The sequence below is a fragment of the Carassius gibelio genome, chromosome B6 (genome assembly GCF_023724105.1).
Source record: "Carassius gibelio isolate Cgi1373 ecotype wild population from Czech Republic chromosome B6, carGib1.2-hapl.c, whole genome shotgun sequence".
Taxonomy (NCBI): domain Eukaryota; kingdom Metazoa; phylum Chordata; class Actinopteri; order Cypriniformes; family Cyprinidae; genus Carassius; species Carassius gibelio.
Genome location: NC_068401.1, coordinates 10458108 through 10471163, shown reverse-complemented (window position 1 = coordinate 10471163; position 13056 = coordinate 10458108). Strand labels below are relative to the sequence as shown.

General features: G+C 36.8%; 1 protein-coding gene across 3 annotated transcripts in view; it reads right to left on the bottom strand.

The window, feature by feature from the left end:
- Positions 1-13056, bottom strand: part of LOC127959445 (cystathionine gamma-lyase) — a 48717-nt gene that overhangs the window by 30988 nt on the left and 4673 nt on the right. The window contains exons 1-12 of one of the 3 annotated variants that reach the window (XM_052558636.1): positions 10295-10611; positions 9209-9290; positions 9032-9127; positions 8819-8928; positions 8554-8688; positions 8211-8268; positions 8048-8125; positions 6041-6193; positions 5676-5797; positions 5543-5595; positions 4886-5024; positions 1540-2133 (exon numbers count right to left, since the gene is read on the bottom strand). In XM_052558636.1, the coding sequence (XP_052414596.1) occupies positions 2119-2133; positions 4886-5024; positions 5543-5595; positions 5676-5797; positions 6041-6193; positions 8048-8125; positions 8211-8268; positions 8554-8688; positions 8819-8928; positions 9032-9127; positions 9209-9290; positions 10295-10468 (1215 nt within the window). In that variant the 5' untranslated portion in view covers positions 10469-10611 and the 3' untranslated portion in view covers positions 1540-2118. Of the gene's footprint in view, positions 1-1539; positions 2134-4885; positions 5025-5542; positions 5596-5675; positions 5798-6040; positions 6194-8047; positions 8126-8210; positions 8269-8553; positions 8689-8818; positions 8929-9031; positions 9128-9208; positions 9291-10294; positions 10612-13056 lie in introns of those variants that run through there. The other 2 variants (XM_052558634.1, XM_052558635.1) reach the window with 2 other exon arrangements.

The following is a 13056-nucleotide window of genomic DNA, read 5'->3' as shown; positions in this document are numbered from 1 at the left end:
TAAATAAAGAACTTGCTTTTAATATGGGTCCATGGTTGGCTTTTGTTAGAGCTCTGGGCTTGGGAATCGAACCTTGCTGCCTCCACACATCTAATTCTGTTACGTGGTCCTATAGCCCTAGATTAACCGGGAACGTGACAGCGATGGAACAGTATTCTAAAGTGTAACAGCAAACTTAAAGATTCATTTGTGTAAAATTTGTTTATCAACACTAAAAACTAAATGCAATCTTCATAATCCTTATTTATAATCCTTACTACAAATGACAGTTATTAGCAGAGTGGATAATATTTGCAGCTAACAATGGTCTGTATTTATTTAAGACTAAATTATGCAGTTGTCCACTTAAACCTTTAGTTCATTTACTAGTACCGGTAATAGTTTTCAAATTACATATATTCACATGTTGGAAAAGATATAGATATCTTGTCAGAAGTATTAGGATTTGAGGACGCCAGTAACCTTCATCATTAAAAAAAGGCACAGGCTGCGAACGCAATAACCCATCATCTTTGCAACAGGCTTGTGAGTGCGAATCAAGCAATGTCTTCTCTTTTAGATATGTGAAAATTGGAAAACATCGCATGACAGGATCCTGGCAAGAACAAACATGTATTTTGATGAAGGTTAAAGAACACTGGGACACATAAGAGGTGCAACCTCAGCTTTGCTCACGTTTACATTCTCTCTATTTCCAGTCTGTAATACATGTGCATTCTCCACAAAAACAATCCAGGTTTTGACAAAGTATATACTTAAAAATAAACATTAGAGAATTAACTTTACACCCCTGACCCCTGATATTTTGCATACATTATGTCTGGCTTAAATGACAATGTCAGAGGTTCCTATACTGGAGATATATGGACATTAATATGCAGAGTTAATGGGTCTGAGTAGAATCTTTGGCACCAGGTTAATGGTGTTGTGCTTCCTGTGTGTACACTTTGCTAAATGGACATCCCTCGAGTCAGCAAAAAACATAAATGAGGTGCTATTCATTTTATATGGAAAATTCCTTGTAGGAAGATGATGGAAAATAGCAACTGAAAGGAATATAGTGACAAACAAAAAGGCATTGACATGCTTTCTGACAGTTTTACACATTGACAAGCTTGAATTGACTCCCACTGAAAGAAAACTGCATTTAAAAAGGCAAAATGGCCTGTCAAGAAATGAGAAATATTTGACATCCGATTAAACACTTTTTACATAAAATTCTTCATTTTTTTAGTTTCTTGCAGCATATCATAAAAAACTTAATTTGCTTAAGAATTGAAAAGCTAAAAAATTAGCCTGATCAGAACTAGAGAATTATCATATCATGCCTGTATAAGAAAATAAATTCAAGCCTGATAAACGCTGTGGAAAAATAATTACTTCTCAGTTCAAGTTGCCCTTGTAGCATTGTTTATGGTGCTTTTAGATGTCTTTTACTATTCATCCTTCAATTACATGTGTGGTGCTTGTTGACTTCAAAGTGATTGCTTATGGTGTACCACTTTTAAAGATGTTCAGGAAGAAGACAAAACAGAGGGAGAGATTACAAATGGCTTTTAATGGGTCTGGAAGCACAGACAAAGATCAGATGTGAACCATTTAGAGTTTAAAATGCTCAAGCCTCCAACCAATATCTAGTATTTGAAATACAAACGGATCAATGAAGAGTGATTTGAAACATTATGAGGTGAATATGAATCATCTTTGATGCAGAAAATAAAGACTGATTGTGTAATCTGTGTTTTTTGTGCTCCTTGTACTTCTCGCTGAATTAACTTGAATCACAGTCCCTTTTCATTTGCATGATATCAGATTTCCCTTGCAGTCCTGGCTTTTTCCTGTATTAAAAGCTTAAATAGTGGAACCCGTTTAAAACCCAACTACCTTATCAAACTATAATTACAAAAAGTAGAAACACAAAAGCAGCAAATCTCCTGTACTTTGAATGAAAAGATGAGTTCCTTGAGAATATTTGTTCCCTGACTAATGCAATTCAAGTTTTTCAAGCATGACTGTGATATACTAAGTAGATTATAAATGTGCCACAGAAGAGTGTTCTTGTCTTGTCCAGATGTGGTACCACTGCTCTTGATCTTGAGCTTGAGCTTGATCAGCCTCTCACTTTTTTGGATGCTGTTAAAAAAATGTTTGTGCAATATTAGATTGATAAAATATTTTACAGAAAAAAATAATAATAATTTAACATGGCAAATTAATATTTGCTTGAATTCGTTTTGTATAGGTATACAATATAAATATGACAAAAAAACACTATACATAGACTACAGTTTTAAAATTTTGGGTCTGTAATTTATGTTTTTGAAAGTCACCAAAGCTGCATTTATTTGATAAAAAGTACAATAAATTAATAATAGTGAAATTTCATTCCATGAAAAAAAAAAAAAAAAATCAACAATTAAAAAAATGTGTTTTCAATTTTAATGTTTAAAAATGTAATATATTCCCCTGTGATAGCAAATTTTCAACAGCCATTACTCCCTGTTACATCCAAGGTATTAATTCTAATAAAATGATTTGGTGCTCAAGAAACACTTCTTACAATTATCAATTTTGAAAACAGTCGCAGTGGCGTTCCGTCCATATAAGCTGCGGATGCTCTGCAAACCCAGGCCATTTGAGAGAATAAGTTCAAGGGGTTATTAACATAAACATGATTTTAAGTTGATCCCTTGTCATTAAGGAGTTAGGAATAAGTACATAGTATGTTTTATTTGCCAAAGGCAGTAATTATCTGTAAATTTACTTCAGTTACAGATGCCTCCACTCTGCTGCTGTGACACGTAAAGTTTGTAGCACATTCTCATTGGTTTGCTGGCCTGAGGCTGATTTCATGCACGAGGCAAGCTGTCCATGAAACGCACGCCCAAGCAGAAAAATGCACTGTTGCTGTCAGATCTCAATTGCTGAAAATCACATTGTGTTTAATTCAAAACCAACTCGACTAAATAAAAAAAAAATAAAAAAAACGCTTTAACTGTATATTTTTGTTTTCTCAAGCAAAGAAAATTTAAAAGTCCTCATTTTTGATCATAGTCATAGACAACGTATGTTAAAAAAAAAAAGTATATAAAATTATAATAATTACAGGCAGGAAAAGAAAGAAACAGTCCTCTGAACATTTTGAACATTATTGTTCCTTTTTTTTGCGTATGCTTGTGTCGCTTACAGTTAAAATCCTTCTCTGATTTAATTTTTGTTTGCAAGGTTGCAACATTACTTGGCAATATTTTAAAGATATTATTATTTTGGACATTTTGCATGGTCTGTTATTGGAGTAGTGTCACCCGGGAGGGAGTTTTCACCCATTCACTAGGAATAATGAAAACCCTGCACCGGAGAACCTCAATGACCTACGGGCAGCATTTCAAGAAGAGAGGAATGCCATCCCTCAGCAGACAAGAAGTCGGATTGCGAACAGCATGAGACATTGTTGTCATCTGTAACTGATGCTCAAGGACGCATGACAAGTTATTGAGACACTGACATTTTTTGTTGTGGTATACCCACCACTGTTGTTAGCTTTTGTTTCAATAAATTGTTTGAGATAAAGAAATTACCATTACATGATTCTACTTAAATGGCTTACTTTCATGATATAATATCACTGTACCATGAACTTTTTATATTTTCCATAAATTTCACCCGAAAGTCAAATATCCCTAACTTTTTGCAAGTAGTACATATCTGTCTATCTATCCATTCATATACTGTATATATCACCGTAAGTTTTGTCCTCAGCTCACTAGCCAGCGCCCCACAGTCTCTATCAACTGGTTGAAACAGCACGGAGCCACAATTTGAAGCTCACCGCAGAGAGTGGTTCAATAAATGCTGTTAAAATTAGCATATTCAGACTTTTTTTTTTTTTAATGACAGCTCTTAACCTCACAAAAGTGCAGATAATTAACCTACGGTTTTCAGAAAGGATGGAGGAGACTGAAGATCTATAACTCTCGGAGGAAAACTGCGTGCCAGGACCTAATGGAATTCAGCCCCTCAGAACGTATGTCATCAAATTAAAACACACCGCAAATCACAAAAGCTCTTGTTGTAATGATCTCAAAGGGATATTGGATAGCAACTGGATTCATTTCCATTCTCTTCAGGTGAGCAGAAAAGCACATCTTAAGGGATCAAATATGGAACTGTAGGGCTGGCACTGTATTGCTCACCTCAGAGACACGATCACTAGACCTTCACAATAACAGGGTGAATGAATCTTATCGATCTATAGTGCTCCACCTCTGCTTTCTAATAAGCATCTGCTCACATGTCTGCACTGCTGCGATATCACGCTCAAAGACAGACATCCAACAGAGCGAGCAGGCTTCCAGAGAGACCGCACAGCCCACAAACCCCTAGCTTTCTCCTCACAAACACGTTTCTATAGGAATAACTCTGACCTAAGCTGATTTACCTTGGTTTCCTGGAACAGTGCATTTTAGAGAGAGGGGAAATGGCCTGCGCTTTCAGAGATGGTTCATTAACTTTTATGGGCCTAAATGATCTCTATGTTGACACAAGCTTAAAAAAAAACATATTTCAGGGAATAAAATCAATTTACATGAGGATGCACCATTAAATGCATGAAAGCACCTTTGGTCTGAAACTGATAATCTACAAATAGAAATGCACACAAGGTCATATACACATAATGCACTGGTGATCTGTAGATCTGTTTAGGACTGGTGAGACTCCAAGTGTTTGTTGGAAAAAAATTGGGGTCTATACTCTATGAAAACTGTGATATATTTGTTATGATGTTACAAAGAAAGTTAAAATAAAACAGCATTTATTTGAAATAAAAACCTTATTAATATTGTACTGTACTATTGTAAATGTTGAGGTCTACTGAAATACTCACTGCAGCAGCGAGGGCTTGGTCTAGGTCTGCAATAATATCTTCTTCATCCTCCAGGCCCACAGACAAACGGATGAGCGTATCGCTAATGCCCAGCTCTTTCCTCTCATCCTCAGACACTGAAGCATGAGTCATAATCGCTCTGAAAAACAAGAGATGCAACATTATTGGAAATGGAGGTGGATGAAATGTTTCCCACAAAAAGTTTTTTTTTTCTTTTTTCATTTTTCAAAGATAACTCACGGTAAAATCGGAAAAGGTTAAAATTCAAGAACACTTATTTAGAAAAAATGTTAGTGAATTACTTGTGAACCATAAATATCATAAACATATCACAGTGATGTTCCTAGAGATGATTAACCTTAACTTCGTTATATTGAAAGCGGATTACTATAACTATAAATGTTCCATTATTTCCTGCTAAATAATCTTCTACAATGAAGCAAACTGCTGGGAAAACAAGTGTTGTTTCTTCCATTTCTTTTTACTGTTACATTAAAGCTCTCACGCCCCCTAGAGGAAATCCAAAATAAGCCTCTCAGACTTTTAGCGCTTAAATGCAAAAAAAAAAAGGTAATATACTTAATGTTTATTTTCTGTATGCTCTGGATTTAAATCGGATTTTCCTTCAGAACAGTCAGTGGATTTGGATATACTTACGGGTGCTCCGCTAGACTCTCATAACCGCCAAGACTTTCAGCAAGTGCAAACAACTGGAATGCAAAACACAATATAGTTTCTTTAAAAATGTAAGACGTAAAAGATTTTCAAACTATATGAAGCTACAAAGCACCTTCAGACTGCTGAGGAAAGTTGAGGCGTGCTCCAGTTTTCCCTTGATGTAGAAGGTGATCATCCCAGGACATCCTGTGCACTGCCTCTTCGTCAGCTCATGCTGAGGGTGGGATGGAAGACCTGAAGGAAAAGAGTCAGTTAAATCCGACTGGAATATCAATTGAAGGTTGACCAATGGTTGTATCATACAAATGAAGCACCTACACTACTATTCAAAAGTTTTACATCATTAAAAAAAAATCCATTTGACTCATCCAAACATTTACTATTTTTATATTCAGATGGATTATCTGAGCAATTACCTCTATGTCAAAATCACCCAACATACACTTCTATACGAAGTCACAATAATATCACAGACACCTGGGAAGATGACTCTGTCCACTCTTGGGTCGGCCTCCAGAAACTGTGCCGCAGCCATTGCGTTCTTAAAGTGCTGCTTCATTCTCACATGAAGTGTCTTCAGACCCCGATTGCACATATAACAGTCAAATGGAGAAGGCACGGCCCCGAGAGCTGAAGTAAACAAGGAGGAAGAGAGATCAAAACCAACTTTAAAAGTTCTACTTCCACTTTGCAGTTGGCATGTTTTTAATGTCACAATCGGAGATAAATCTCCAATCTGATGTAATTGCAATAAGAACCTTACAGAAAGCAGAAGGTTCCACATCAGGACTGTAGCAGTGTGACAGGTGGGAGGTATGGGATGAAATTGATAAAATTATAACTTGCGCAAATTATACGTTCAGTAATTAGACCAAGGGTAGGCAAGTTCGGCCCCAGGCAAGTTTGGTCCTATACAGCCGCAGTCCTGCAGAGTTCAGCTCCAACCCTGAAAAAAAACCTTGAGGTGGGCATACACTATGCGATTTCAGCAAGGTACCAACTCACACTCTACGAGTAGATCGCATGCGATGTAAAGCCAAAGCTCACGATTTTTATGCGCTCACTGTACGGTCCGATCGTCGAGTTGCGATTTGACTGCTCACACTATACGTGAGGAATCAACACGTATGTTTGTGGTGGTTTCTGAATAAACATGCTTTCCAGGGATAAACGCACTGCTTTGGTGATATGCGCAATTCTGTGTGCTGAAACGTTCAACAAAAAAAAAAAAAAAAGGAAAAAAGGCGAACACTGCATGACAAACGAGTCAGAATTCAGCTCAAAATCGGATGAAAATCGCACAGTGTATGCCCGGCCTTACCTGCCTGTAGCCTGAAGACATTGATGAGCTTGTTCAGGTGTGTTTGATTAGGGTTGAAGCTGAACTCTGCAGGGCTGCAGCTGTCTAGGACCAAACTTGCCAACCCCTGAATTAGCTCATTTAAAAATCACATTAAAATAAAGGATATAGCAATAATATTCAAAGAAAAAGGTTTTCCTGAAACTGTTTCTGAGCCATGTACTTCGAAATCAAGAGGGAATGAAGGAAATTATCTTTTTCAATGAGGGTACATGAAACAAAAAAGGGAAATATTGCCAGATGTTAATATATGATATTACTTTCACCTGAAGACAATTTACTTTATTTTCAAGTGAATTAAGTAAATTTTTCTTGTCCGTTAGAGAAGACCCCCAATAGAGTTATGTGGGCATGTTAAAACAAAACTTGACACTGATAACACTGAGCTGAACCTTTAACACTCTTCATTGATAAGATCAGTGTACTATGATTCTCTGGCCTTGAGATTATCTGATTAAAAAAGAAAAAGATAAAAAAAAAGAAAAAAGAAATCAAAGCTTATTTTACAACACCAATCAGGTTTAGCACATCACAAATTGATTTTTTTGTGTAACTTTTGGATTATTAAGATTATAGTTCATATATATTCAAATATATAGTTCAAATATATAAAGAAGCATCTGTGCATGTGTGTGTGTGTGTGTGTGTGTGTGTGTATACACACACACACACACACACACACACACGCGCACACACGCACACAGCTGTTCAAGAGATTGGGATCAGTAAGACTTGTAATGTTTTTTAAAGAAGTCTCTTATGCTCATCAAGGCTACATTTATTTGATCAAATACATTAAAATCTTACTGATCCCAAACTTATATATATATATATATATATATAGACACACACACACATACAATACAAATAAATATACATGTATAGTCTGTTCCCTATTGTTGGTAGGGTTCAATAATTTAGCTTTATTTCAAAGGGCAAAGAAAAAAAATATTCACATGCTATAAACTGCTTGTAAAATAAATCTTATATAATTATACAGCCCTTTTGATCTTGAGTCACAAAGTCATGCCATAAAGAGAAGAACTGTTCGCAGTAAATTAGGACGTCAACAGATTTTCACACTTGTTTCTTAAAGGTTTCAGTTTAAGTTAATAGAGTCTTACCATTCTGCAAAAACTTCAGTCGTTCATACATGTCATCACGGCTGAGAGAAATCAGTCCCATCACAACATCACTGTGTCCTGGAATAACATGGATCATTTTCATTTTGATCAACAAAGTTTCAGTTATACAAAAGGCTGAAGTAATTTTTGTATTTATTTTTACCATTCATGTACTTTGTTGCAGAGTTCATGCAGATGTCTGCTCCAAGTGCAAGGGGGCGCTGTTCCAGGAACGAGAAAAATGGTGAAATAATTGCATCATAATCTAGTTTCTGTACAAGGAAACTCTATCCCTGCACTGTCTGGACTCTTATAATACTCTTATAAAGTCAACTGTACACAATGTGTTTTTAACTTTATTAACTCACTTTTTAATTAGTAGCATAGCGTGAAAGATTAAGTTGTTGCTTTCTGGACATAGTAATGTCACCGAGTTCTCCGAATATTCATACATTAAAAAATGAGCAGCACTGGGTTATGTATTAAAATAATGCAAATGTTCATACCTGGAAGTAGGCTGACATGAAAGTGTTGTCCACAACCACAATTATGTCCTTGTTGTACTCATGGACAATATCTGCACAGCCCTTGATGTCCACAACCTTCATTGTAGGGTTTGTGGGTGTTTCAATCCACACCATCTGTAGAAATCAGAACATTTAATATGCCATTTCAGTTAAGAGTGGTACTTCTCAAAGCTTTTTAAGCAAATAATTACTCATTCAGCCTTCTTTCACACAGTAATTTTCTAATGCTGTCTGTCAGGTGTACCTTTGTATTTGGTTTTAGAGCTGCTTTTAGCTCCTCTAGCTTTGTGAGGTCAGCAAAAGAGATATCAAAGCCAACTTCCGCAGCTATTTTTCTGAAATAACGGTTAGTTCCTGGTAGAAAGAACAAGACAGTCTCAGTAAGAATATCAGCTTTTCACTGCCTTTTTATGAAGCCCAACCATCATTTCATTCATTCTTAGAATCAGTAACTCACCTCCATAAACATCATTCATGCACAAAATTCCATCTCCAGCCTTAAAAAGATGTGTGATGGTCAAAGTTGCAGCCAATCCAGAGGAAAGCGCGAGACCTATCAGAAAAGTCAGACAGAGCTTTAGGTTATGGCAATGTCATATAGCATATCATATAAATGTGTTGGTGACGGACTCACAGTATTGTGCACCATCCAAAGCAGCAACTGCTCTCTCAAGACAGTTTCTCGTGGGATTTCCACTCCTGCTGTACTCAAAACCCTGGCAGATGAAATATTAGAAAAGTGAAATTCAAAATGCTTGTTTTGAATTGTGCAAATAAAATGTCAAATCTGTGAGTGAGAAATAAAGGGGGGAAAAAACACACTTCAGTATGTAAATCCACACAAAACTCTCGAGTTAAAAACAGATTGTTGTGTAACTCCTTTACCAAGAGACATGTTGTTAATAGTCAACTTGCAGAGTCTTTGCTGATGTAATCAGTAACAACTATTGTCAAAAGGTATCCTATACAGTATACATTATAGTTTTTGAATGGTTCCAGAGGAGTTTGGTAAACTAAGACCAGCCTGAAACCACCAAATCCAGCTAATTACATTTCTTTTAGAAGGCAATTGAGCATAATAATGAAATACTTGACCTTAACCTGTGGTGGTGTTTAAACGTCAAGTATATTTTGTTAAATCACTGAATAAAATAAAAGGCCTGGCTTGGTTGGGATTTTCCAACAAAGTTCTACATAAAGACACTTTAAGCCAGCCTAAATAGCTTGCTGGTCTTTCAGCTTGGATAGGCCAAGTGCCCAATGTCCCTCTAAAACCAACCACAACACCAGCCTGGTAGACCGTTTAAAACCAGTAAGCCCATTTAACTGGTTTTTCAGCAGGATATGAGATGCTTTGTCACTGTGACATAAGCACAGTATTAACTCAAAACCTACATGTCTTTAACTTAGTTACGCTTGGCATATATATATATATATATATATATATATATATATATATATATATATATATATATATATATATAAAACTGTATAATAATAATAATACAAATTTTCCTTTAACACAAAGGCCATCAAAATTCGTCAAATCCATATATGGAAGCCGCGCGTGAGAGTTGCTAATCAAAGAAACAATCGCGAGTTTGTCACTCGATCAAGTAAAATCATCACAATCTAGCGTACATACTCAAATATCAGGTTAACACGAAACACTTAATATATTTTCAATATCAAATTCTAACAAAATGGCTCAATGGCTTACCGCATGTTTCCCGGGTCCGTGTTGTTTAAAGGTAGTAGAGAGCGAAATAGGAGGCACTACGGCTCTAGAGTTCCACTGCTCCGGCTCTGAACCAACGTGGATCGCGTCTGTAGCGAATGATTTAAAGAGCGGCTGGTAGCCGGCTGAGCTGTCGTCCTGCCTTTGTGAAGCCATGTGTGCTCCGGATATGACCGACGATGAGATACCGGTTCCCTGAAATCACAGAAGAGTGAATAGCTCTCTCTTACTGTAAATTATTTACATCACACAGGAGGGTTGAAGCAACAAAACCTTTGTACACCAATCACTGTATGTGTAGTAGAAGGGAATGGAGTGGATTGGTGATCGCTCAGGGGCGTAGTGGGTCACGTGATCAGTGCCACGGTTGAGCGAACTGATGATGCAACGTTACATGACAAAACCTAACCAAAATTTATTCATTTATACCATCAAAACTAAATGTTATGGGTTAGGGTCATACAGTCTATAGTCCTCAGTCCACTGCATGACAACAGCTTTAAAATAAAAATGTGCAACTCTTTGTGTTGAATATTAATTGGTTATGATAATTTGATATGGAGGCTGGACTTTGTAGGAATAATAGTTACATAATATCAGCATTGTGTGTGTCTTTAAAAACAAGAAACATGCAGGGTCGCAGACCCTGTAGTATTTTGTAGCATGCAATTTAGTATAATTAACTCTCATGTACATTTTTAAATTCTAAAAAGAGTAATTTAAATCGAGTTGGCTATATGATCAATGTGGTACTTTTTGAAAAACAATTTAACTGCACACAAGTTAATATAAAAAAAGAAATCATATTTATTTTACTTTTTTATTTTATTTAATCATTTTAAATTTTTATTAAGTGCTTTATTACAGTTTAAATCACCAGAAAGTTAAATTCAAGTCTGGGTCTTTCCATGTAGGCAGTTTGGCACATTTTTGGTTTATCAGCCAAAAAGTACAATCTAATAGGGTGACCAGACGTCCTGTTTTTCCCAGGACAGCCCCGTATTTCAGCTCAATTTTTAGTGTCCTGACTTATTAAAAAAAAAAAAAAAAAGATCATGTTTTGTCCCATATTTCCACATTTCTTTACAACTGGGTGATCAGAGCAAGTGGTAGAAGTGTTCTGTCACCCAAGAACAGAAGTTCACCTTGTGCCTTTACTGTCAAATACACACCCTGCTGTCAAAATGTTCGTCGTGTGGAGTATGGCTTAAGTGAACGTGAACAGGTGATTGAAAACCAGATATATGTGTCAGTGTGTAACTACATTAATTCGGTAAGAGACAGCTGGTTAAATATTTAATTTGTATCTGTTGTGTTTGTCTTATAGTTAGTAATTTTCTTTATTTTTATATAAAAAAAAAAATTATGGACGAGGAATGTGTGTGTGTGTGTGTGTGTGTGTATATAGGGCTGCACGATGTGTTGTTTAAGCATCGATATCGCGATGTACAAATTCGCAGGATGTGCGATGTAGGCTGTCGTAGTTGACCGTTATTCAATAACTGTATGGGCCAAAGAGCGCGCGCGCGAGAGAGAGAGAGAGAGCGAGAGAGAGCGCGAGAGAGCGCGAGCGCGCGGCCGGCCGGCGACACACTAGATGCGTGGCGCAAGCGTCTCAGCTGCGTGGCGTGTCCGTTTTTAATTCGGCTCCCATGTTAACAGGTTAGAGCTTGCAAACTGCCTGCATGAGACGCGCGTCTCAGGTGCGGCTCAAGCCGCGCGGAAAACACGTGCATGCTAGAAATAGACCCGACGCCTATTTATATTGCACCTGTCACCGGCCTGAGAGAGAGAGCGCGTGCGCAAAGCAAGCCCCGGCCGTACGCTCAAAGTCTTCAAACAACACGAGCGCTGTCTTGCTCTCTCTCGCGCATATCAATCAATTGAAACGATGGTGTCGATGTTTAAATCATTTAAAATGAGAATGTAAGTTTTGCTCACCCCATTTTTGTTTGTAAGAATATTTTTTTATTTCATATCGCAATATATATCGCAGAAAAATAAAATATCGCAATGTAAATTTTTCCCAATATCGTGCAGCCCTAATATATATATATATATTGTATATATATAATAACCCTATATATAATATATATATATATATATATATTGGTCATTTATCACAGAATCCCCCCAAAATCCCCCCAACCCCCAACACACACACACCACAAATTTTAGGCTTCTTGGTCAAAATAGAAGCTCTCTGGTTTGCCCTTTCTATTTCACTAGCAGGTAAGGATCCAATATTTAATACATCCAGGCTAGCTATTTTGACTTCTTGTTCTGATGCCTATTTTGATTTCAAGCATTCATTCCATGTATTTGTTGGTAATTTCAGCTATCCTACTTTATTGAGAGAGAATGAAGTGAATGGTAAAGAAACCAGTGTTTTAATAACATCTGAGCAGACACAGCCATATCCTGCGTCATAAAAAACAACCTGCTGAGTCAGTGATGTAAGATGTGAGCAATACAGTAATCAGAAATTGGGCCAGAGATCGAAAAATAAAGAAATGGAAATGTGGAAATTCTATATACTTGATGATCTGTGTGACTTTGTTATACTACGACCATTCCATTGTGTTGCAGATGATTCATTTTAGGAGGGCAATGACATGATTTTGTTCGATGTGGAGCAATGGGCTTCCAGTCCTAAGACTGATGTGTAACATGGTTTAGAAATACTGGAATACTGGAAGTGATTTCAGAGGATGAATCAGCTCGAGATGGCGCAAACTTCATTC